Source organism: Falco peregrinus, chromosome 12 (genome assembly GCF_023634155.1).
Source record: "Falco peregrinus isolate bFalPer1 chromosome 12, bFalPer1.pri, whole genome shotgun sequence".
Taxonomy (NCBI): Eukaryota; Metazoa; Chordata; class Aves; order Falconiformes; family Falconidae; genus Falco; species Falco peregrinus.
This window is the reverse complement of record NC_073732.1, coordinates 6,815,818-6,841,496: the sequence shown is the minus strand read 5'-3', so window position 1 is coordinate 6,841,496 and position 25,679 is coordinate 6,815,818. Positions and strand designations below refer to the sequence as shown.

Here is a 25,679-nt window from a genome sequence, read left to right as displayed (position 1 = left end):
CATGGTATGTGGTTTGATCCAACAGAACAGATTTGTTCTCAGAACAGACCTAGTTATATAAGTTGCAATCTCAGAATCATTTAGAAACATAGTAGTTACGTTTAAAAGGAAACAGACTTGTGCTTCTAACGGTTTTCAAGCGCAGCAAGTATTGAGTAGAGGCACAGCTAGTGCTGGGAGGGGGTAGATTGTCCCAAGTGCACCAGTTCCAGCTGGGGAGCTTAGAAAACAGAAGTGGCTTTACTGTTCCAGTTTGTGCATACTGCGTGTACATCAGTGTGGCAATGGCACGTATTCCTCCTGAGCGTGGGCTGCATCTAACACTTCCAGTTTTTAAGAGGAGGTGGATGCAGTTTGTTAGGGGCATGGTAGTCCTCCCTCACCTTAACTCTGCCCTCTGGATCTGGCAGGATATTCTCTGAGTCTTTCAGCCAGGGCTTCTGTTCAATAAGCAGATGGGGAGAAGCTTGTGTGTATGTGGAGTTATTCACAAATTGTTTATGTAGGTAACATGTACATAAACTCCAGATGTGGACAGTCTATTTTAAAACAAAAGCACACTGTTTCTGGCTAACCTAGCCCCTTCTACAACCTCTGGAAGAGCTTGGGACATGACTACTTAGCTTTAACCAAGTCCAACTGCTTCTAATGCTCAGAAATGGAAAAGGAGCATGACTTACATGGCCATTATACAGACAGCAAAATCTGAGTAAACCTGTGGATCTTACAGTGCGTTGCTGTATCTGTATAGCTTTGCTCCCGGGGCAGCACCTCCCCTGCAGGAGCCTGCAGGAAGTGGACAGAGAGCACTGAACATGCCCTGCACAAGTTCTCAAGAAGCTGCTAAAGACAAAACTTGAATTCAGATTACACAGAGCTGCTGCCCAAATTCAGTGGCCTGACTGAGTCACCGTGAGCTGCTCACTCAAACCAAAATCGGCGTAGCTGCAAACATGTGCAAGCATGTCCCTGTCTGGCCAGGTCTGTTGTAGGAGTGGGAGCCTCTGGCGCAAGATTCAGCTTGAGGATGCCTGTGTCCTGCCACAGCACAGCGCTGCCAGTATGGACGCAGCTAACTAAGTGTCAACTGCTAGAGCTTACTTCAGCCTCAAGCCTGGTGTACAGGCTCTCCCGATTAAAACAGCTTTGCCAGTTCGGCTGTCTTTCTAAAAGGGCTTTTGTCAATCAAGTTTTATCAGGTGAGGGATTGCTCTTCTCCCAGTCACTAACACTCCAGTGATGTGATGTTATGTTGACGGATCTATGTCTCCTAAATTTAGGAGTTGCAACTTGTAACCTGGATAACCTTTTCAAATATTGTTTCCTCAAAGCAGTAATGTCCTAGATCCTAGATGAAAACAAACCTAAGTAGATTATATGAGTTCAGAGAGAATCATGGCTGTAGTTTGGGACCCATGTTCCCAGAGAAGTAATAGAAGACATAAATTATCTTTGATGTCCCTAGGTTGGTTGGAAGAATTTTTCTTGAAACCTTTTTTTTTTTTTTTCCCAAATAATCTGAAATTTGTACCATTTTCCCTGCTTGGATCTTTAACAGTGAAATTTTTGAAACAGTCTAATCCAGCATGCAGATCTTTTATTACCTAAAAGTGATCTGGTAAACAGTGTGTCTCAGTAGCAACAGTAGGAGAAGCCTGCTTTGGCTCTAATTTTGTTGTACAATGCTATTAATTTGCAACTTCAGGGTGATCTGGACATGAGTGGACTTGTATGGTTCAGAGGTGGTTTGTTCCTTATTTTTTCCCCCACCCATGTTTTGTAGAAAAATAAGCATCAATTTTGACGTGCTAGAAAGAGCCGCTTGCTTTGGAAGTTGTCAGACTGATACAAACGATATTTGCTTCAAGCTTCCTAAAAAGACATAATTTCTACTCTGTCTAAAAAGAGGAGGCTGGCTTGTTTGTTTTTATTTGCAGCATTCGGCAGCATTGCTGTAGGCCACTAACTGCAGGATGGCAGTAACACAGGATTATCCTGCAGAGACGTAACCAGTGAATCCATAACAGCCAACCTGAACTCTGCTGCGGGCTGCCATTTAATACCACAAGAAACTGTTTGCATTTCATCATGTAACCGGTTGTGTGAATTCAAGAACCTTCCCTGGATCAGGCTGTGTTTTCAGATGAAAGAGAGGAACTACCAAATGGTAGAGTGAAATATATAGTTTGTTTTCCTGTAGGCCTGTCCCCTAAGCATAAACAAATATACTGCAGTGAAGACTCTGGCTCGGGCTACAGAGGAGAAACTAAGTAGAGAAGAGATGAGAAGTAAGAACACAAGAGGGAAAAGGTTGGAGCTGCCTTTTCTCATGAGATAGATTTCTTTGATATTGAGGCAGTAGGAACAGGCTCAGAATGAAATGGGACAGTTGAAAAGTATCTTCATAGTGTCAGCTGAAGGGGGAAATCTACTCTCCTGATCCTAATACCTTCCCTCGAAAATTCCCATTGGAGCAGGTATAGAATTGAGCCCCTTTGTGACTTTTCCCTCAGGCTCTGTTAGATGGGCTTTTATTCAATGGGATTTCAGTCCAGATCATAATAAAGTTGCTCTGTTCCTCATGAAGCTCACATTATGGATGTACAGCCATCGTGGTCTATGGACTGCTTAGTTTTCCTGTAAAAACAGAAATCCTTGTACGGCTGGGAGCTTGTAAAAACAAGCCTGAAGCTACCAGAATTTTTAGCTTTACAGTATAAACGAGAAACTAAATTCTCCACTGCAAAACATATATGCACCTATATATGCTCAAGGGTTTGACAATGAGACTCATTCATGCAGAAGAAGACACTTTCCAGGTGAATATTGCCTTGTTCTGGCGTCACACGCCAAGTAATGTAATTAAAGAGCATTTATGAAATGCTCAGGACTGCGCTGCTGGGATTCCTGACCAGACGGGAAAGCAGGATCATGTGTGTTTGTGGTGTCCCTAGATGAGCGAGGTGATCTGCAGGCCAAGTGGGAGGTGAGGTTCTGAAAAGGAAAGCTTTTCCAAGCCAGGGTTCAGGCTCTGGAGGGAGCGACAAGGCAGTTTCACCTCACACAATGGTCGTGTTGAGGTTACAAAGGTTGTTTTTCCTGCCGCTGAGCGGCACCTCCAGGATCGAGCCCTGCCTTCAGGTGTCGGATCGAGAGGGGACCAAAAGGGCAGCGGGGAGGGAGCGTGGCGGCGGCCCGGGCCGGGGGCGCCGGGGCTGCGGGGCCGGGGGCACCCCGCGCTGCTCTGCCCGCAGGGACACGGCGCTCCCGCCCGTAGCTAACACACGGACATGCCTCTGCCTTCCAGCCTTTTAGTAGATAAAGTCTGATTAATTTTCATTGAGGCCAGAATATTTTGTATGTCCCGCAGTACTTGTTGTTAGGTCTCGGAGCGCCGGCGCGCAGCACACACAGACCCCCGCATGCAGGGTTTGCGTGTAACCTTACTCTCCGGTGTTTGCTACGGTAACGCATACTCCCCGACCCTAAAGACTAATAGTATTTGGGAAAAGAAGAGGAGAGGAAGGGCAGAAGCTAGGAACAGCTGGAAGGGTGGCGCGGGGACCCGTCGCGGCTACTCCGGCGAGGCGCGGCGCCGCATTCGGAGCGCGCCCGGCCCTGGCCGGCTCCTCGCCGGGAAAACGGGGCTGGGAACGGGGCTCGCCCTGCTCCCTCCGCCTGCGGAGCCGTGTCCGCGCCGTCCCTGCGCGAGCCGAGCGAAAGCGCGCTAAAGCGGTGACGCCGCAGCGCTGCGAGCTGAGGGTCCCCAAAGGTGGCTCCTACACCGCGGCACCAGCCGTGCGCCCGCCCGCGGGAGCTGAGGCGCGGCACCGCAGCGGAGCGGGAGCCGGAGGACAGACAGAGGGGCCGTGTCGCCTGTCCCCGTCCGGGTCTGGGTGCGGGAGGAGGGAGCCCGGCCGCGGTGCCTGCGGGCGGCGACTTGGCTGCGCTGGCCGGACGGGAGCGGGGCGCGCCGAGCCAGGGGCGTCCCGTCGCTCCCCGCCGGAGACACGTTTTCTCTCCAAGACATAAAAAAAAAAAAAAAAAAAGGAGGGGGTGTTGCGGAAAGGAAGCCTGCCACATTTTCAAACAAACCGACGCCAAACCTTCCAGGTAGAAATCGGCTTTGCTGCCTGCACGGGGGTGAGTAGGAAAAATCCACCCGGGCTACTCGAGTGTTACATCGCGGCAGCTGCGGGCACGGCCGCCGCGGGAAGCCCTGCCCGGGCCGCCGGCGCAAGGCGGGGGCGGCGCTCACCGCTGCCTTCGGCAGAGATCCCCGCAGCTTGCCGTGCCCCGCTTCGCACAACGGTGCCACCCGCCAGTACGGTCTCAGCCGCTTCCCAGCCGGAATACCGGACTTGGGGCCGCAGCGGAGGGTCCCGTGCTCTGTTTGGGAAGGGCGACCCGGCCCGGCTCGGTACCGGAGAAGCAGGGCGAAGCCCCGATTCGCAGCCCCTCGCGAGGCGCTTCTTAGCGGGGTTGCGTGGCCGGGGCTGAGTCCCGCTTTGCCCGCCTCCTTCCCGGCTTCCCTGCACCGGGAACCGGCTTGGGGCCGGGACTGTTCCGCCCTCGTGTGAAGAAGGCGAGGGTCCTTCCCCGCCGCGCCTCAGCGTCCCGCGGTGGGATCTGCCCCTCGCCCCAGCGGGCCGGGGTCCGGGCACCGGCACCGTGACCCCCCGCCACTCCCAGCGCCGCTCCTGCCTCCCCTGCCCCGCAGGCGGCTGCAGGCCCGGCCCGGGAGCGGCTCCGGCCCCTTCCGCGCACCCTGCGCCCGGCGCTGTCAGAGCCCGGCCCGGCCTGGGCAGCGGCGACCGGCGGGGCGCGGGCTCACCCGGGCGCACCGGCACCGGCAGATCGGGCCGCTCCCCGGGGCCGTGGCGGCATCCCGCGCCCCTTCGCCGGGGAAGCGCTCGCCGCGCCGCCGTGCTCGCTGCCCGTCCCTGTTACATGCATTCCCCTCTCTGCCACATTTCCTAGTGCCGTCAGCACCTCGGCTCGCCGCTTAACTGCAGCGACAGTGCCCAGGCTCGGCTGCACTGGCGTGCTCCTACGTTTTCAGGTGGTTCTTTAATGTCCCAAGAAAGACTTAGCGAGCGCCGGGGAGGGGGGAGCGCCCGGCAGCGCCTGCCGGCCCCGGTGTCACCCAGGCAAGTCGCCGCACACGGGGCTGCGCGCTCACCTTTGCCGCCGCTCAGCCCGATCGCCGCTCCCAGCGCTGGGCTGAGCTTCTGCCCCGGTGTTCATCCGAAATCTCCCTTGGTGGGGCTGTCAAAAAAAAAACCCAAACAAGCCCCTCGGATGCCAAATGTCCTCTGCGAGCCAGCGAGCCCTGGTAAAGAGCTGCGCGCCCGGATTAGGAGTGGAAAGGGAGGAATCTGCCATTTGGCGGAGGTGATGACACACGCAGCAGTGCTGTTACACCTGCACCGGCCCTCGCCGCGGAAATGCCTGCGAGGGGGAGCGCCCAGAGCAGCATGGGTGGCCGGCAGAAAGAAGCCGGCCCCGGCCCTGGGGGAGCCCGGCAGCCCCGGCCCCGGGCGCGCCGCCGCGGCGGGGCACAGCTGGCTCCGGCTGCCCCGCCGCTCCGCGCCCAGCCAGCCGCCGGGGAGACGCCGGGGGCCCGCCGGGCAGCGCAGTGTCTCTCCGGCGGGCCCCGACCCGCCGCGGTTTCGTTTGTGTGCGATGGGGGGGTGCTGAGGGGCGGCGGGCGCTGTTCCGCGGCTGTGCGTGGAAATACAGGGGCCTCGTTCCTGCCACCGAAGTGATGCACCCCGGGTTTCAGACGGTGCGTTTCTCCGCCGATTGGAGGGAAGGGATTCGTTCTATGGCTATAGGCGAAGACGCAGAAGCGTGTTTTAACCGAGAAATATAATACTATCTATAATATATAGTAGCTGCCCCAAGGACTGTTATATTTCTCGGTTAAAATACGCTTCTACATCTTCGACAACCTTCACTCACAAACAACCGCTCCCCGGGAAGGCAGCAGGCACCCGTGTGCCCGTGGCCAGGCAGAGGAACCCGAGATCCGTGCATGGGGTGCCGAAGCCCCGGGGCACCCCGACGGGAGAGGCGGGCTGCCCCGGGCAAGCTGCTTGAGAGCTGCTGGCCCTCCAGGCTTGCGTCCGGTCACGAAAACTGATGCAGCACGCAAAATGCGCGGGGCGGGGAATAGCGTTGCGCGGCGGGTCTCGTTCGAGAAGGGCAGAAGCGAGCCTGAGGGCCGTGACCTGCCGGCCCGCGGGTCTGCGGGCGCCGCCAGCCGTGTGAGCTCCTCCGTGGGTCGCTCCTGGGCAGCCCGAGAGGGGAAACACCGAACTGTGGCCGAATAGGGGAGGGAAGGTCGGGTCCGTGCGGAGCCCGCACGGGCAGCAGCAGACTCACTGCAGAGCCGCGGTGGGGGAGCGCCGGTGGCCCCGGCCCTGCGGGACTCGGCCCGGCTCCTGCGGCTGCCGGCGGCCGCGTTGGCTGATGGCGAGGGCGGGGGGAACAAACGGGGCCGGGCTGCCCCGCTCCCGGGGATGGGGCCGAAGGCTCCGTTAGAAATCAGTGCAAAGTGTCTTCTGTCCGCTCCGGCACCCGCGACTGGAGCGGCGCCGTGTCAGTGATTTGCTCTATTACACGACACCTCTGGTGCTCGGCTGAGACTGCCGTTCTGCGGCTCGGGGGGGCTCTACGTGAAGGCAGGGAAGGGGAAGAAGCAGGGCAATGTCAGTGCCACATATGCTGCTCCAGGAACCGTGAAATAAGCCGGAGCCCCGCAGGGGAGCGAGCGGGAGAGCTGCCCGATGTGCCGGCCCCCGCCTCGCCACCCTGCCCGGCCCTCGGGCGCCTGCCAGCCCTGCCGCCGCGCTGCTGCCGCCGCGCATTTTGCGGGGGGGCACGGGGAGCGCCCCGACACCTTTCGCTCTCTGCCTCCTGCGCATAAGGGCTGCAAGAACCGACTTGCCAGGAGCGGCAACAGTCTCCTTGTGATCCCCGGGCGCGATCAGTTGGCGGGGCCGGGGCCAAGACATATAAACGCGACCGCGTGTGCGGCTGGACGTATGACAGCCGGCGGGGCAGGGGCGAGCGGCGCGGCTGCGGGCACACCCCCTCGCACCCACCGCCTCCAGGCGGCCCCTTGCCGGGGCGGGAGGGCAGCGCAGCGCCGCGGGCCCCGCCGAGCTCCCCGGGCGGGCGACGGAGGCTCAGCGCCCCCCGGACGCCGCCCCCCCCGGCCCCCCCGCCCCCGGCGGCGCGGCCGAGCCGGGGCGGTTCCGCGCCGCTCCGCGGGGCCACGTCGGGCCGCGTGTGCGCGGGGCTGAGCGCGGCGCCGTGACTGCGGGGTGAACTCGGCCGTGCCCAGCGGCTCGGCGGCGATAGGGGAGCGGGCTCCTGACGAAAGCGGAACTCGGCCGGGCCCATACAAATCAGAAAAGAGCCCGGCCGCCGCGGCAGAGGAGAGCGGAGCCCGCGGGGGCAGGGACGCCGCCGCCGCCGCGCTGCACGGACCAGCGGCGCCGCGAGAGGCGCCTCCGCTCGCCGTCTCGGCTTCGGCTTCGACCCCGGACCCGGTCCCGCTCCCGGTCCCGGCGAGCGCGAGGCGAGACGGCCGCCAGCACCGGGCTCCGCGCACCGGGCAGCACTCCGCACCGCGCCCCGGGCGGCGGGGCGGCGGACGCGGGGCACCATGATGAGCAGCTACCCGGACGGCGAGGAGGACACAGTGGCACTGCTAGCTCATGACACCAGCGGCAGCAAGGAGCCGGAGCGGGGCAAGGAGGAGATGAGCGCCGACAAGGGCCCCGAGAAGCCGGACCCCTCGCAGAAGCCCCCCTACTCCTACGTGGCCCTGATCGCCATGGCCATCCGGGAGAGCGCGGAGAAGAGGCTCACGCTGTCCGGGATCTACCAGTACATCATCAGCAAGTTCCCTTTCTACGAGAAGAACAAGAAGGGCTGGCAGAACAGCATCCGCCACAACCTCAGCCTCAACGAGTGCTTCATCAAGGTGCCCCGGGAGGGCGGCGGCGAACGCAAGGGCAACTACTGGACCCTGGACCCCGCCTGCGAGGACATGTTCGAGAAGGGCAACTACCGCAGGAGACGGAGGATGAAGCGGCCCTTCCGGCCGCCCCCGACCCACTTCCAGCCCGGCAAGACCCTCTTCAGCCCCGACAGCTACGGCTACCTCTCCCCGCCCAAGTACTTGCAGTCCACCTTCATGAACAACTCGTGGCCGCTGGCGCAGCCCCCCGCGCCCATGCCCTACGCCTCCTGCCAGATGTCTGGCGGGAACGTCAGCCCCGTCAACGTGAAAGGACTCTCGGGCCCGGCGTCCTACAGCCCCTACTCGCGGGTGCAGAGCATGGCGCTGCCCAGCATGGTGAACTCCTACAACGGCATGGGCCACCACCACCACCACCCGCACGCCCACCACCCGCAGCAGCTCAGCTCGGCCAGCCCCGCGCCGCCCGCGGCCCCGGCGGCGAACGGAGCCGGCCTCCAGTTCGCCTGCGCTCGCCAGCCCGCCGAGCTGTCCATGATGCACTGTTCCTACTGGGAGCACGACAGCAAACACAGCGCCCTGCACTCCCGCATAGACATCTAGGGAGGCCCCGGCCGGCCGCGGCCCTTGCCCCGGCCCCGCTGCCCCTCTCCGATCCGACGCCTCCTGCGCCCTCCTGTCTGTCTCCTCCTCTCTAGCTGCGGACTTTCCTCCCTCTGTGCCCAAACTGTTGCGGTGGGGAAGAGCAGCCCTGCTCCGGGTGTAGTGTCGGTGCCGGAGCCGTCCCACGGTGAGGAGAAGGCAGTGTGAGCGGGGGTCCCGCCGGGCGCAGCGGAGGCCGGCCCGGCTGCCTCCGGGCGCGCTCGCATTTACCGTTCGTTTCTCTGCTCGTCTGTTTGTTCGTGAGGGGTTGGGGGGTGGGGGGGTACGTTGTTAAAAATAGGCTGTTTAGCCCTCAGAATTCTGCTCCTTTATAATTAGGCCGTCATCTTTTGGGGCTCAGCCTCGGGGAGAGTGAAGCGGAGCTTGTAAATAGCGGAGGCAGTTCCACGCGTGGCGGTGCGGGGCTGGCGGGCCTAGCCAGCGCCCTGTGCCTTCGGCCTCCTCCTCTTCATCTTCTCTTCCTTCCTCCTCGCTCTGCAAAGCACCGCGCTTCATCCAGGCTGGGTCTTTTCGTCAAAATAGTACTTGTGTGAGGACTGCTGTAACAGCAGAGATGGGCGATGTTGCTGGTTATTAGAAACCAACAAACAAAACACACCAGGGTCACTCGTGAAACGTTTCGGCAGTGGTAAATATATTTTTTAAAGGAGACAATGTCCTCTGAGGTCTTAAAAGTAATTTTATACAGGTCTAAAAAAATATTTTGATGTTATAAAAAAAATAGAGACGGTTTCCTGTAAATTGGAATATTTTTCTGTGTGCATATTGTTATTAATAATGAAAGTTTAATCTATCTTCGGGGTTTTTGACCCCAAACCTGGCCCAAAATGGGTTTTCCGGTAGGTTCTGCTTTTGAATGCTTGACCTTTTTCTTAAAAAGTTTTGATCCTTCAATTTTACATAGATTAACGTGGAAAAAAATAGCGTTTATAATACAGGGGCCAGTTCATAGCGATTTTGTAAATGTTTATGTAAGCTGATAGATGCTGTGGCATAGTACCATTTTGGGACCAACTTTTCTAGAGTGAACTAGCACTTTTCTTGTACGTTCTAGCATTGTAAAGTCTCCAATAAAACGCCTTTCCTTCTTTTCATATCGTTTTATTTCTCTCCGCTCCTCCGTGCTGGCGGTCGCGAAGCGGCGGCGGAGAGCGGGGCGAGCGCCGTGTGCCGGGGCCGCTCCGCGCTGCCCGGCCTGCTCCCCGCACGGCCCCGCTCGGCCCCGCGCCCCGCCGCCGGGCTCGCAACGCTCTCCGCCGCCGCGCCCGCCCGCCCGCTCCGCCGCGCCGCGGGGAATACGCGGGCTGTGTGCTTGGGCGGCGGAGCGGCTCCGTTACGCGCACCGGCGGGAGAGGCCGGCGGCCCGGGGCTGTCCTGGCGGCCGCCGACACGGTGCGGGGACGGTTTCGTTGCCTCCGCGGGCGGGACGGGGAGCCACTCCGCTCCGGGGCGCGGGCAGCCGCCGGCCCCTCGCCCGTGGGCCCGGCCCGGCGGGGCGCCGGCAGGCAGAGCCCCCCGGGCAGTGCCGGGGGCTGTGCCCGCCGCAGACCCCGGCTCCGCTTTCGTTTCTTCCCCGCCTGCTCGGGGCCGCGGCGCCGGGCGATGCCGCGCAGCCCCGTGTCGGCCCGGGCCCGGCCCGGCCGCGCTGCCCTGGGTCCCCCCCCCCTCTGCGCCCCGGCCGGTGCCGGGAGCCGCTGGCCGGGCTCGCTTTCCTCAGCCGGGTCGGTGGCTCCGGCAGCGGCGCTCCCGAGGCCTGGGCCTTGCTTCGCAGCCTGCCCATGCTTGCAGGCAGCGGCCCCTGCGCGGGTGCCCGGGCGCTTAGGAGGGGACGGAGCAGCGGGGCAGCCCGGGTGGCCCCCGCCCGGTGCCGGCCCGGGACGTGACGGGTCCCCTTGGACAGCAGCCCGGGCCAGGCCCGCTGTTCCACAGGCGGGAGCGGGGATGCGGGTGTCCCACTTGTTCCGGGTTGCACGGGCAGCTTGGTGCCCCGGAGAGGGGGTGTCAGGGCCGAAACCGGTACCGGGGGTGAGCCCCCCATCCCGTTACCGGGGGCCTGCAGCAGGGGCCCACCGGAGATGTGACCGGCGGGCGCTGAGTGCAGACAGGCCTATTACCCGGCTGCCTGAGGCTCTCCCTCCCTACCAGGGCCTTCTGCAGGCTCCCTGCACGGGAGGAAGCGGCAGCCTCCTGCGCCCTCGCAAAAATCCCGGGGGGGGACGCGGGGACCGGTTGCCCCTCGGCTGCGGCGCTGCTCGGTGGGCACGGCCAGGGCAGAAGGGCTCCGGGGCCACCCGCCGGGCCGGCACGGCTTCGGGGCGGGCTGGATGCCCTGCTTTTCCCCCTGCCCCCGCTCCACATGCCTTGGCCCGGACAGGAGGGCGCTGGGAGCAGCGGTGCGGCCGAGGGGCTTCGCCCCCGGGCAGGCAGAGACGGGGGGCTGCGGCAAACGGGGTCGCTGCAGGACGCCTGTGCAGAGGAGGCTGCGGGGCCGAGCGTCTGCCGCGGGGACCGGGAGGGAAGAGCGAGCCTGGTCCCTACACGAGCACCGATGTAACGGGAGGCGAAAGGCCGGGGCGGGCCGGCGGGAGGCCGCGGGGCTGCCAGCGCACATGGCACACGGCCTCGACTCACACCTTGGCCGCCCGTGGCCCTGCCGGCCGCGGCGGGAGCGGGGCTCGGGCTCGGAGCCTCAGGGTGCCCGGGCCCGCGGGCAGGATGGGAGAGGAGGCATCGCTCACGCCCCGAGCGGTAGGGTCAGGGCCTGGGCTGCCTGTTGCTGCTCGATAGGTACTGCTGGTCCCGCATGTTTCCTCCGGGGTACGTCGGGGCCACGGCGAGCTCGCCAGGGAACCCCCTCCCGCCGCCGGCCGGGGTCACGGGGCGATGGGAGGGCGGGAGCGCCGTCCCGGGCCCTGCGCAGCCCCGCCAGCGTCCACCGGGCTCCTTCCCGGGCTGTGCCATCGCTCGGCCGGGCTGCAGCGGCCTTGGCAAACGCCCCGGGCCTCGCCGGCCTTGGGTGAAGCGATACCTGGCGGTGCCTGGGGGCGGGGGGCGGCGGCGGCAGTCCGGGACCGGGCAGGGCCGTGCGGCCCCTGGGGCTGCTCCGGTTCCCGCGGGGTCTCCGAGCGGTGACGCCGCAGGGGGAGGGCCGGGGCCCGCCGTGCGTGACCGGCACCCGGCCGCGTCAATACAGAAGGGCAGGGAGCCGCGCGTCTGACTGCCGCTCGGTCACCGGTAGTCCCTGCATCGGCGAGGGTCGTGCCCCCCCCCGGCCCGGGAGCGCCCGGTGCGCGGGTGTGGGGCATCCTGGAAGCCGGCAAAGGTGCCCTCGGGGTCCCCGGCCAGCCTTCGCCCAGCGGGGGCTCTCTACTGCGGCTCTCCGCGACCTGGGCCCAGCAGGGGGGAGATGCGGGCAGGCAGGGTGGGGGGACACCGTTCGTCCCGGCAGCCCGGGGCCTGTCCGTCTGCCGGGATCCCTGCGCCCGGCCGGGGCTCTGCCGCTCGCCGGCATCCGTGCATCCCCGAGCCAGCCGGTACTGCCGTCGCTCCTGTAGGATGTTTTCACGATCGTTTTCTGTATTTTATAAACAGAGGCTGCACTGAACGTAAACTCGCGTGGTTTACTGAGCAGCCACCGTGTCCTGGGCACGGCTGAAGCCCCCTCCCTTCACTGGCTCCTCAGGACCGCCCGGGCAGCCCCGGTGCAGCCCGCTCCCCCGCCCGGGCCCTACGGGGCCCCGAGCTGCCACCAGCCCCGGCCGTGCCCCGGCAGCGCCTCCCCGCTCTGCCCCCGGCCCTGCGCTGTCGGGAAGGGAAACAGGAGCGGAGCCCGGCCGCCGTCCCGGGCCGGCCTGCCCGCGGTGTGCGGGTACCGCCGGCAGCAGCGCGACCTCTGCTCCTGTCGGGAGCGACCAGGCCTCCCGCCCGGGTCCCGCCGGGCTGCGAAGCGGGGCGGCCATCGCATCCCTGCCCGCTGGTGCTTGCCTGGGCCGCGGGCACCGGCCCGCCGGGAGCCTCGCTGGGCGCTGATAAACACCCAGGTGTTGGCACGCAGGGACCCAGCCTCCCGCGCCCAGGTCCGCTTGGCGAGCCTTGCCGGGGTGCAGGATCGGGCCCGCAGCGCGGGACACTGGCAGCTGGGGCGGCAGCCGCTGTGTCTGCACCGAGCCCACGTGCAGGCAGCCCCGTGGGCACGAACGGCGCCGGGCCAGGGGGTGCCCGCGGCGGCTCAGCCAACGTCGCCTTGCCCCGGGCCGCCGCGCCTTCTCCACCGCTCCCACCAGCCCCCGTGCCGCCCTGCACCCAGCCCCGGCGGCCCCTTACGAAAGCAAGCGGCCGAGCGCCGGGTCCCTTGGCCGGAGCTGGGTTTGCGCGTTGTGTAAGGCCGTTCCCCGTTACATAAATGACGCCAGGAGGAACGCTCCGTGGAGCGGGACGCACTGGCCGGGCCAGCCCGCGGCGCGGAGCCTCCTTCGGCCTCGGGGACGCCGCCCGCCGCGGGGCAGCGCCGGGGGCCGCAGCCGGGGCAGGGGCGTTCGGGGCGGCTGACCCGCCCGGGCTGCCGCCGCTGCCCTGCCGGAGCGGACCAGGTTTACGCAACGCTGGCGAGAGATGAAAGCAGAAGAGCGAGGGCTGTTTTCTCCCTGCACGGAGCGGGCGTGGAAGCAGCCTGTCCGCCTCGGCCACGGCCGCAGCTCGCCGCCGTGCCCCTCGGGGGAAGGGGAGGGTTCGCTCCCCGGGGCTGGGCGGGCTCCCACCGCCCTCAGGCCGCTCCAGCCCTCGGGGCAGTGCCAGTCCTGCGGGGCTGTTTTGCGGCCGTAGGTTTTTCTTCCTCTCCGGTCCTTTGCCAGCCGCCGTGCTTGGAGGGAGGCAGAGCCCTCGGCGCCGGCAGCACTGCCCACCGGCACGGCACGGCACGGCATGGCACGGCTGCCCTCTGCCTGCGGCCCGGCGGGAGCGCGGGGCCCGCCGCCCGGCTGAAAGACCCCAGGGGAGCGGTCGCGCCCCGGGGCATCCCGGCTCCGCTCGTCGTGCCCGGAGAGAGTGGGCGCCGGTGCCGGTGCCCGTGGGCAGGGCAGTGCCGTACTCGGGGGTGGCGGTGGGGGGCACACACAGAGCTCTCACCTTGCGGCCCCCTCCCGTCCCGGCCGGTGCGGCTGTTTAATACCGCCTGATTCCTGGTATTCTTGTCCGTGTTTTAAGTGGTAAAAAAGTCATTTCCAGTCCCATGGTCCGCGTTTCACCCTGAACTCATTGAAAAGAGAGTGCGGGGTCAGGACTGTTTATTATACAACCAATTAAAACAGGAAAATATGCAAAGGCTTCATTCAGCGAGATCCGGCTATTGTTAAGCCGAAAACGATATTTTTGTTTCAAAAATAAAAAAGTACATTTGTTACTTAAAAAATCTCCGCTCTGCGTGTGTGACGGACGCGGCTCCCGGCCGCTCTCCCCGGCTGCCGTGCCCCGGCGCTCGGCAGCGCTGCGAGCTCCGGTGGCCCCGACCGGCCGCCTGCCCCGGGCCGAGCCGCGGGTCCTGCGCTGCCGGAGGGCGGCTCGGCGGGGCGGGCGGCGGGCAGGGACAGGGGACCCGGGACCCCTCCTCTTCCTCGCCCCCACCCCGCCCCGCGGGGTCCGGTCCTGCCCGCTCGCAGCGGAGGCCGGCCAGCCTCAAGCGCAGGGGGCCAGCTCCGGGCACGGCCGGCCGGCGTGGTGCTTTTTAAGGCAGTGGAAGGCGGTGGGAAAAATACTGCGAGGACGAAAAAGCCAGGCGCTGTAGCGAGGGACGGACAGGGCCGGGGTAACCTGCCTGGAGAGCCCCGAGCAGGCTGCGGAGCCCCGGGCGCATCCCCAGGCACGCCTCGGGCGGGGGTCCCGCCCCTGCGGCTCCTCTGCGCCTTCTCCATCCACCTACGGGCAACCCCTCAGAAACCCATCCCCGGGTCTGCGGGGCATCTTGGCAGGGCTCAGCTCTGCGGCAGCGTCACATCTGCCCCGCAGCAGGGATGCGGCCCCGCGCCGGGCAGGCGGGGGAGGGGGGGGTGTCCTCCCGGCGGGGCTCGGCGCCCGCCCGCTCCGCTGCCCGGGGCCGCCGCCGCCCGCCGCAGGTAGCCCCGGGGATGTGCTCAGCAGCGGGCCTGGGCAGCGCTCACCAAAACAATCGCTCAGGCTGGCCTAATGCAATGAGTTTATTTTAGTCCTTGAGCTGTATTGAAAACATTAGCTCTGCTTCTTGTGGTTGTTTACAGTATGTTGGTCTCAACATCACAGCCGCCCTTCTGGAAAAGTCTTGCAGGATTCAGGCAGAGGGAAACCAACACAGAAGTGATTCGGAAAGCATGATGGCAAACGATTAATCAAATCAGAGACAGGAAGGCGGAGGTAATCAATGAGTTTTCACTTACAGTTTACTCGGATGGACATCTTTTTCCTTTTTCTTTCTGTAAGTTTAGAAACCGCATGGGGTTTTATTAGCCAAACAAGCAGCTGCAGGATTTGGTGGGCTGGTGGGAATTCGTTCAAGATCAGCTGCATGTTGCCTGAAAGCAGAAATCGGCTTTCGACAAAACCTCGTGCTTGCTGCCGCCCCAGCACACGGAGCCGGGCGGCGGGCACCGAGGCTGCGCCGAACCCACCCGCTCCCCGCTGCGGGCACCGGCGCCTTGCGCAAGGCAGGGGAGCCCCGCTCGCCCTCAACTTGCACAGCGAGCAAGCACGGTGAGAAATCCCGTCAGGTGGGATGGTGCACTGAAGCACTGGCTCTCCCTGCCCGGCCTTTGGGAGGGAGCATACCCTGCCCTCAAGTCCCGGGGGTCCCGAGCACGGTTTCCCCGGGGGCGCGGGCACCCCGCCGGCTCCGCAGCCTGCCCGGGAGAGGAGCCGCCTCCCGCCATCGGCGAGGGCTCCCGACTGCCCAGCGGCTCCCTGCCAATGTCACAGTTTTGCTGGCAGATGATTTGATCACCTGCCTTCGTTTAATTTATTTCTTTCTGTCTTTCTCTAACGGGATTTCCCACCCTCACAGCACATGAACAGCTAATTGGGAGCGATTACGAAGTAACGGGATGGAACATCACATTTCTCATTCCCATTGCCTATTTTCGGTGACATTAGGAGCACAGTGTGGATGCCCGCACGGGACCCGCCGCCTGGCCTTCGGGGGGCATTGCACCGGCAGCTGGTGGGAGCTCTGGCACCTGGCCGAGCCGGGGGGGTCTGAGCAAACCGTGAGGCTTCGGTAAACGGGTTCTGGACGAGGGAGGGGACAAGATTCGTGATTCCTGGGCTGGCGGGGCAGCTTTCAGCTCTTCGGGAAGCGGCGTGCAGAGACCCGGGCTTTGGGGGCTCACTGCCAGCTCCACAAAGCGGAATTGTGACCCGCTGCTTAAGATACCGAGCCTGTTCCCCCGGGTTTTGCTCACCGTAACTGTGATTTTTTTTATTACTATCGTTCTGTGAAAACCCAAACAACCGGTGGACAGGGCGAGGCTGAGCACAACACGAGGCGTAACGTCCGAAGTTATCAAAAGGGGGAAGAAACAAAAAGCTGTCACTCGCCGCTCATCGGTTTTCAGGTGTCGCTTTTAACGAGATGTTCAGAAAGATATGATAGCGGTGAGCACACGATGTTGCCGATGTGCTGAGCTTCCTCTGCTCCCCGCTTTCAGGAGGCGATATCGCTTGGCGCTTATCAGCGACAGCGTCTCTGGCAGCCGGCACAGGGCTGCGGAGCGCTCCCGCAGCGGCCCCGCTGCCCCTGGCGGCTCGCACGGCCCTGGCCACCCCTCAGCGCCGCTGGCGGGCGGGATGATGAAAGACACATCCCCCCCCGGTGAGGGTTTCGGGGCTGGCGGGCCGCGGGAGGCGGAGGTCTGGCAGCTGCAATTTTCCCCGGATTCGTTTGCAACAAGGTTCTCAGGGCGTCCCGGCGGGCGCTGCCAGCCCCGTCCGCCCCCGGGGCAGGAGGGACCGCACCGCCCGGGAGCGGCCGCTGGGATGCCCGCGGGAGGTGGATCCCCGGGACACCTCAATGCAATGCGTGTCCTCATGGACTGCCATGACAGCGACCTCGTGTTCCCGGGGGCGCGGGGCAGGGGCGGCTGCGCTGCCCGCCGCCCCACAGGTCGCCTTGCGGGTTCCTGTGGTGCTCCCGAGAGGTGGCTGCGTTTTCCAAACGCAGGGTCCTTGGAAACACACATCCTGGATCCCACCTCCTGCCCGGCGGCGGCAGCTGCACCCCACAGAACAGCCCTTGCTCGGCTGCCCCTTCCCCGGGCCGGTGCGCCTGCTCTGGGAGCCCCTCGGTTTGCCTCTTCTGATAAACTACCGTTCAGTTCAGCCCAGAGCAGCCAAGTGTTGTCTGGGACAGTCACCAGTTGCCCTGCCATAGAAATGGGAACCACTTGTTTAAACATCCTAAGGTCCCAAAATCTCGACGAGCCATCACAGAAGGCTTGGGTGGGTTTTTTTTCCCTTCCCGGAGCGGGAAGGGAGCGAGGGGATTACAGGGAGGAATGTCTGCCCAGGCTGCTACAAGCACCATAAGATTTCGGTTTGCCTTTTTTTTCTTTTTTTCTTCTTCTTCTTTTTTTTTTTTGTTTGTTGTTCCCCCGATCAGTTTTTCCATTCCTTGAGGAAAATTGTTCAGTATCTGAATCAAAGTGCATTATTCCAACTCTCTTTTTTTTGTTGTTTTGTTTTATCTTAGCCCTTTTTCATGTTTTCATTTAAAAAGTGACAGATTTGGTAGAGCTCTCAACTGTTTCCCATTAGAGGCGGAGAGTTCACCAGTGTGCCTTTCTGATGTTCCACATTACACGTTTTGGAGTTTAAAGCAGGAATACAGCCTAAGTAGTTACAGTTGGCCCGATGCGGGAAGCCCTCGCGTCCTCAGCTCCCTCCCCGAGCCCCGGCGGCCCGGCTCGCCCCGCCGGTGTCCCCCGCTGCCCCCCGCCCGCCCCGCTGCTGCCCCCCGCTGCCCCACGCCCGGTCCGCCGCTACCCCCCGCCCTGCCGGTTCCGCCGCTGTCCTCCGCTGCCCCCCGCCCGCCCCGCCGCTGCCCCCGGCTCGCCCCGCCGCTGCCCCCGCCCGGCCCGCCGGTGTCCTCCGCTGCCCCCCACCCGCCCCGCCGCCGCCCCCCGCCCGCCCCGCCGCTGACCCCCCGCTGTCCCCGCCACTGCCCCCGCCGCTGCTCCCCGCTGCCCCCGCCCGCCCCGCCGCTGCCCCCCGCCGCTGCCCCCGCCGCTGCTCCCCGCTGCCCCCGGCCGCCCCGCCGCTGCCCCCGCCGCTGCCCCCGCCCGCCCCGCCGCTGCCCCCGCCGGCCCGGCCCGGCGCTGCCCCCTGCCGGTCCCGCCGCGCCCCGCCCCGGCCCCGGGGAGCGACTCCGCCGGCGCCCCGTGCTGCTGCGGCGCGGAGGGGCTGCGGGATCCCCCGAGGGAGCGGGCGCTGCCCGTCGCCGCCGGCTGCTCCTGGGGTCGTGCGGCCGCCGGAAAGTCACGGGAGGAGGGGGGCAGCTCCTTCCCGCCGGCCCGAGCCGCGGGGGTCCCGGAGGGGTCCCGGGGGGGTGCCGGGGGGTCCCGGAGGGGTCCCGTGGGGGTGCCGCGGGGTGCCGGGGGGTGCCGGAGGGTTGCCGGGGGGGGTGCCGCGGGGTCCCGGGGAAGTGCCGCGGGCAGGAGCGCGCAGCTGCCTGTCCCTCGCCCCTTTCCTCTTTGCTGCTGCTGTCACCGCTCGCTGGCTCTGACACCGCAGGGCTGCATGGAGCTCTCCACCCTGACAGCAGGCTTCTGCCATTTTACAGTTAGTCCGTAGTTTTAACAACTAATCTCTTCTTTAAGGAAAAAACCCTTTATGTAACGAGTCGTTCTGAGTCCTTGTGTTTTACAGTGTACAAATACTGTACAAACACTAGTAAAGCAGTGCGGAGAGCAGCACTTGGTAGGAGAGTTAGAAGGTGTCAAGTAATCATCACAGCCCAATTTCCTTGTAAATACCTGCGGGGTACAATACCTGTTTATATAAAAAATCCTCCTTTGGCAACTGAGACCTTATAACTATAGAAAAGGGGTTTGTACTCGTGTGCAGAAATTTTTGGTGATAAACTTTCATTTTATATTCCTTAGACCCAAAAAGTCACAGTCTGGTCCATTGGTCTTGAGCAAATGAGCACATCTATGATTATGAAATGTGAAATGAGGAACAAAAAAAAGGCTGTAGGTGAAGGAAATATCCCTTTCCATACATTGCTCACGTGTGTTCATGCACGGGCGCAGGGTAGCGGCGAGCCTATAGCAGCAGTTTGTAATTTACAGAACAAAATCACCGAGCACTGCAGTTCCTGTTGTAGCAGAGTTTAAGGTGCTCACAGTTTATTAGATCCTACATGAATTGTAATATTCTTTATATGATCAGCTATCGCCTTTTATTTGAAAAAGAAGCAAATATTTATAAAGTATTAGGAAAAGAAGATTTGCTGGAGAAAATCAAGTGCGGTGGGTTCTAGAGAAGCACAAGGCACAGGGAAACAGTTCAGGCTGCAGAGGGAAGTCCTGGTTTTCCCTGCACTGACATGGGCTCGGCCACCGAGGCCTGCCAGGGGACCTTCCCCCTTTCGGTTCTGCACTGGGGCTGGGCAGGGGCGTGTGGGCGCTGGCAGCAGGGCTGCCGGGGCTTCCCCACCTTCCTCTTCTCCGTACCCGCTGAGGAAGATGACGGAGATGACTCCAGTCCTTGTGCCCCAGCAGCCGGCCCAGCCAGAGGGTGAGCTGTGCGGTCGTTGCCCCCATTGCCAACACCAAAATGTAAAACCGCTGTGGAGCCCCCCGACACCCGGCAGGGGTGAAGCACCTTCCCGCTCAGCCTTGCCCGAGCAGCACCACAGCTCTGACCGTAGGGTGTCATCGCCCAGTGGGAAGGGCTGAGCTAGGGGACCTCTCCACCCTTAGCAACCCCCCTGATTTCCTAGGGCTGTTTTTTCTTTAGATCTTTCATCTTTGAGTGCCAAATAAAGGGCAGAGCAGAGCCAAACTGTAGACGCATGGAGCACCCACAGCTCGAGCAGCGCAGTGGGTAGATGGGCTGCTGGCCATTTCTGAGAGGGAGGCACTCACCTCGCATTGGGAATTCCAGGGGGAAGGGGAATTTTTTTTGCAGTTTATGTTTGTAGCTGTTGTTCTGTTTGTTTACTGTTCAAGCGAGGTTGGGGCATTGCTGCAATACCACAGTATATGAAGCAGCTTTACATCTCAAGGTTGGAGCATTGCTGCAATACCACCGTATATGAAGCAGCCTCACGTCTCGAGAACCCTCCCAGTCAAAATAATTCTGTGATGTTTTTGGACTGCTGGCTGCCTCAGATGGAAGGATGCCCTGCAAGAGAACTTGCCAGGACTGATGCTTCACTGGTGCAAGTCAACACAGTAGTTAACAAAGTCAGCGCAGCCTCATCATATTAGATGTGGATTTCTACTTCTAGTGACATATTCGGTTAACAGTAGTTTTCTCTTTATCCTGTGTTTCACATCGCTGCAGCACAGAACAACTGTCGTGATTTAACTTTTGTATGTAGCACAGAACAACTGTCATGATTTAACTTTTGTACTTTTTCCCAGAGAACTGAGTGAGATGGATTGTTTTCTGGTGGTCACTTGGTATTTTCTGGCTAGCGGTCAGAAGGAAAGCTCATCCGCTTGAAACCCAGGTGGGGCAGGATGAGGGTGGGAAAGATAAAGCTCTACGCGCCCTTGAAGGAGGGTGCCTGTGGATTCGGCACCAGTGGATCTGACACAATGTGAGAACTGTTTTTCTGTATCACTTACATTATAGTTGAAATGTGAAATGAGCTCCATGTGGCAGCAGCCAAAGGAAAGAAAAAGGGAAAGAAAGGAAAAAAAAAAAAAAGAAGCCCTCTCCAAAAGTTTCAGTTATCCCTTGAAGCTATATTACAACATATACTACTCTAATTGAATCAGTGTGAGAACTTTTCCCCTCCATTTGGATCAGTGCTAGTCTCTGTCCACTTTTCCCTGGAGATGCACACATTTGATACAAAGATGCGCTGGGGACACCTAGGGTAGGATTCCAATGTTTGGTTTAATGCTTTAACTGCTGAAAAGGAAAGGTCCATTCTTACACACCTTTGCCAGCATCCGTGATCATTTTCTCTCTCTTCTCTCCCCTTCTTTACAGATGTAGCACCAGCGTGTGATGCAGAAAAGTTTTGTCTGAGTAAATGCTACTAGATCTGCTCTGAGGATGCAATAGATGAATCGGTCATTTCTAGGGATGAATCTAAGGATTTATTGGGATGAATCAATAGACCCTAGAAATACCTGTGGTGTCTGTGAAGAGCCATTAACAAGGCTGATGGTGGTGGGGAAGGAATGTGGTCTGGATGCTGCTCAGTCTCTATCATCCTGTTAGCCCTGTTAGGCAGGGAGTCACCTGTGAGTGCTTCTTTTTCACCTGTGAAAGGATGCCAAACCAGGTCCCCTCAGCACTGTGAGCCCTCATTTGTTACATTTACAGAGTATTTTTAGAAGTATGGAGGAAATCTCTGCATGTTGCAAAGTATCCATGCTATTACATAGCACAAAATTAATTGACAGCTCAGAAAGCAAAAGCAATTGATACCCAAATGCACGTCTGTTCTGTAAGTATTCACATGTGCGAAACAATACGTGATCCTCAAGAACATATGGCTCCTGTATCAAATATGTGGAATCAAGTTGAATTATGAAGACTTTGAAAAGGTCCTCGGTTTAAATGTACACGTCTTTCTGAAATGTCCAGCTAAGTTTAGTGCAACAATTAAAACCAGATAGATTGTCAGCATGCATAGACCAGGGGTAGAATTAATTCAGTATGAAAGAAATGAGTGACTGGGAAAGAGAGAGAAGAGCAGAAGCAGCAGGAAAGGAGCAAGAATGAGTGGAGAGATGAAATGCTAATGAGGGGGGTTAGGGAACACCAGGAATAGAAGCGGGGAGAGAAAGAAGTAGAAAAAAAAGAGGAGAAAAAAATTAAGGAAAGCTATGAGATAGGAAAAAGAAGGAAAGCAGCAAGAAAATGACATTTTATTGTGTAATCTGGAAGCTTTCACTTTAGGAGAACAAAGCCTGGAGCAGCCCTAAACAATACTACTTACGTATAGAAAGTGTGTGGGAGGGTCTTTCTTTGGTGGTTATATATCTTTATGCATATCGTTACATAAATAAAATTACATAGAAATTAAAGGCTTCCTGAGGATCTCGTGCTATGCCCCAGAGTCACGGTTTTCCCCAGGCTGCCATGTGTCCGGCAGCAGCAATGCCCTTCCTCCGTGCCACGCTGGCTGTTTGGGTTTGCTGTTTCTGTCCTGCCTTCTCGGAGCTGGAAATGGTGTTTCTGGCTCCCCTCTTCTGCGGCCCCTGGTGAGATGAGAACCTGATATGACCTCGGGGCTGTCCGCTGCAATATCACTGGTGTTTGCAATCGCTGCTTCCTTATGTTGATATTTATGGCAACATTTTCATTTCACACTGGCCGATCCAAATTGCATCAAATGTTTTATTGTTGAGTTAGTTGGTTTGTTGTTTTTTTTTAATTGTTTCTGCCTTGTCTGTCCCTCTACATGCAAGCTGCTACTAAAATGGCATAACTTCTCAAACTTTTTTTGGCTAAAAAAGTCAATGAGTGATATTTTAATCGATCTATTTGTTAGTTTAACAATGCTAAATATTGATCAGAATCTGCCTCCTTTAAAACAGGCCATTTCTTATCTTAACATCACATTCTACCTTTGGCTTGGGGACTTTGACTAAGACTATTTATACTCATGCCCAGTTAACTGTGCTTTGTTACTGTGTGAGGAGTAACATACTTGGCAAGCAAAAGTGGATTTGATGTGGTCATCCATCAGGCTGTTGGAAGGCTGTCTCAGGGGGATGGGAGCAGTAGTGAGGCTTCTGGCTTGGGCAGATCGGTGTGACACACATTAGACAGCTAAGCATCCCAAGGAATTTCTGATGCCTGCTGGAGCAGGTGTGCTGCCCAAACCTCTCTGCCAACTCCCATCATCCATGTGCTGGGCTGACTCTTCTCATTAAACCAAATACATGTGTTTTCTGGATTTTCTTAGCTGACCACAAGGTTCATTTCAAAGCTGCTCGTGGTCCCTGTGCGTGTTCTTCTCTTGCTCGAGGACAAACTGTCACACCCACCACACCCAGGGTGTTGAGGATAGTGGTAAACTGAAAATTTCCTCATCTTGTGCAGTGATTGATTTGTGGCTGGATGTCCACGTGGGTAAGCATCCCCACACAGCTGGGTCCTGGGCTTGCACTGGTTCCTAGTTTTGGGTCAGCCATTCCAGCTCCATTTTGTCTTGCCTTAGAGGTTCTCCCCAGGGTGTGAGGAGGCTCAGACTCCTTTAGTTTTAGTCCATACACTGTGGAGAGCTTCCTCATCTCAGAAGGTATCCTCAGGTCCTCCCACGACTACATTTGTCGCTTGTTCCTCCAGGGAGGGCACCTTTTTGAGAGGTCCAAGGGATCACTATGTTTGTAGTTCAGTGATGGATACTTTATTTCCTGGTGCTGTTAGACATGGCACCTCTGCATTTTGTTAGTGACCTGTGCTGCTTCATTCCTATGCCCTGTTACAGCTGTCACTGTTAAAATTGCCTTTTCTAGAGTACAAAGTTTTCTATTTAAGCATGGTTTGCATGTTCATTAAATGTTACATGGTTAATCTGTATTTTTTTCTGGGGGGTGATGGTGGTGTAGAAAAAAAAAGGCTTCCAGACACTGCTGGGCCATTTCTGAATGTCTTTTCTGCTATTTCAGATAAAAATCTGAGTTAAATTTTGCCATTCTCCTTCATCATTTCCCTGTTTCATTTCTCATCATTCTAATAGGCCTGTTATGAAGACAAGAAATAGAAACATGGATGTTTAACACTTAACAATGTCTTATTGTCTCACTGCTTTTGGAAAAGGGAATGGAAGAGGAAAAACCTCCCATACAGCTATAAACAAAACAGAAGGAAGTGAGTTCACCATCACTGGAAAGCACAGCTCTCCTGCGAAGGAGGTTTTGTAGTTGAGGGGAAATGCACCACTGCTCTGGTACTGAGCAGTTCTTTTCAGCAGGCTGCAATGCTGAAAAACTTGTCAGGAGACCCCAGCTATGCCCTGTATACGTTGGGAACATTTCTGATGAAGAAGGTGATAGTGCACCAGTGTGAAGTCAATGGCAAATTCATACTGAGTTCAGTGTTGCACACTTGGGCTTGCTAGGGAGAAAGAAATACCATATTCTGCTTTTTCCAGAGGTGTCATCTTTAGTGTCCCCATGAATCGGACCTCTTCTAGTCCATACTACCACCCCAGTTGTTGCCTGCCAGCTCTTGGCCTCCTTAGAGTCTTCTACCTTGTCCATGTCTTGGGTATTACTTTACTTTGTCCTCATCCCTGACCTGCCTCTGGGCATTATAATAACCTAGAAACCCAGTTGGGTCAAGGGCTAGGCATTCCCAAGCCACTGGAGATCAGGGTTGTCATCATCAAATATAGAAAAAAAGTAGAAGTTAGGAGTTCTGAGGTGGTCAAAAGGGTTGGATGGTGTAAAGAAATTCCCTATGTTTTAATAAAAGAAGAGAACAAAGGACTCAGAAGGAAACAAGCTGGCCAGATAAAAGCTGCTTCTGGAGTCTGAGGTGGAATCAAAACATCATTGGAGAACTGGGGATGAAATGGTTAAACACACACACACAAACACACACACACAAACACACGCACACACACTGAGTCTACAAACTTAGCGATCTTTTATGTGAGTAGCAAATAAAGATCAAACGACTAAATGAAGTACATATGCCATTACGGTCACTACTGCGTGATGCAGAAAATCAGTCATATCCTCAATTTAGAGCCTCAGGTGAGTAACAGAAGTGGGTGTAATGTCATCGCAGCATGAGCTTTCTTGGGGATACCTGCAATAATATATGTTTCAGCATAACTAAAGAAAGGGGTTGAGATAGATTATTTAATGCCTTAAGTTTGATCAAGCACAAATACAATTGAGCATCCTAATTTTATTTCCTTCCTCCAGAAGATGGCAAAAGTTAGCTGGATTTAACACAGACAGATGCAGAAAAATGTTTCAGGACCGTTCGTGCTATACTCTCGATTTCAGGTCACCACTGGTTTAGTGCTCCAGATGGAAGGGTTGATCCCAAACCCACTGAGATAAGCGGTTGTTGGGAGCGATCCCTCCAGCCTGGCTGCAGGGCAGTGTGCCGGCTGGGATGCCACACTCCGGGCGGCAGAAGGGGCTGCGTGGCTGCAGCATGAGCGTGCTCTAGGAGCCATGCAAGTCCCATCTTAGGCTGCACATTTCCCTTTGTCAGGGGGGAAATTGTCAGTGACATCTCCATGGAGATCGCAGCCAGAAATGCAGCTGTGAGAAGTTTAACTTTTGTACACAATATATGAAAGACATGAATTGCAGTATTTGTCAGTGCTCTTAGTATTACAGACCTTCTGCTGAAGAAAAATCCCTTGGGACTCACTCCTTGAGTACTGACAGGTTAGTTCCCACTAATATAGCACATATTTTGGCTAGGACAATGTGGAGAACTTGAATTTACAGAGCAACCTTGACTGAAAAAAGGAAAGAAAATATGACAAATACATAGAAAGAAACATCAGATTAAGTACAGATTTGGCAACAAGGATTTTTTTTTCCAGCTCAGCAAGAAACTCTAGAAAAAGGAAAGAAATATTATTAAAAAAACCAGAAGAGACACAAAATAAGCTTTTCTTTCTTGTATGTGTAGTTGATTTTGTTCCTATATTTAGCTGCTCTGGCAGTTTACGATTTCAGCATTAGGAAAATGTGAGAGTATTTGAGTAAAGTGATATGCTGAAGTCAAGAGGCTTCCTGCCAGCGGACAAGGAGAACTGAGGACTGCTTGTTTAAAGGATGCTCCTGAGGTGGTTCAGCTTAACCTGGTGCTTATCCCACAGTGAAGTTCTAATTTGATTCCA

At 58.6% G+C, this 25,679-nt stretch overlaps 1 protein-coding gene across 1 annotated transcript; it reads left to right on the top strand.

The window, feature by feature from the left end:
* Nucleotides 1–7,425: 7,425 nt before the first annotated feature.
* On the top strand, nt 7,426–9,746 carry FOXL2 (forkhead box L2). Its single transcript, XM_055817241.1, has one exon. The coding sequence runs from the start codon at nt 7,676–7,678 to the stop codon at nt 8,594–8,596; it is 921 nt and encodes a 306-aa protein (XP_055673216.1). The 5' UTR covers nt 7,426–7,675; the 3' UTR covers nt 8,597–9,746.
* The last annotated feature ends 15,933 nt before the right edge of the window (nt 9,747–25,679 follow it).

Excerpts from the sequence above, each read along its gene's own strand:
- FOXL2 (XM_055817241.1), top strand. The coding sequence starts at position 7,676 with ATGATGAGCAGCTACCCGGACGGCGAGGAGGACACAGTGGCACTGCTA.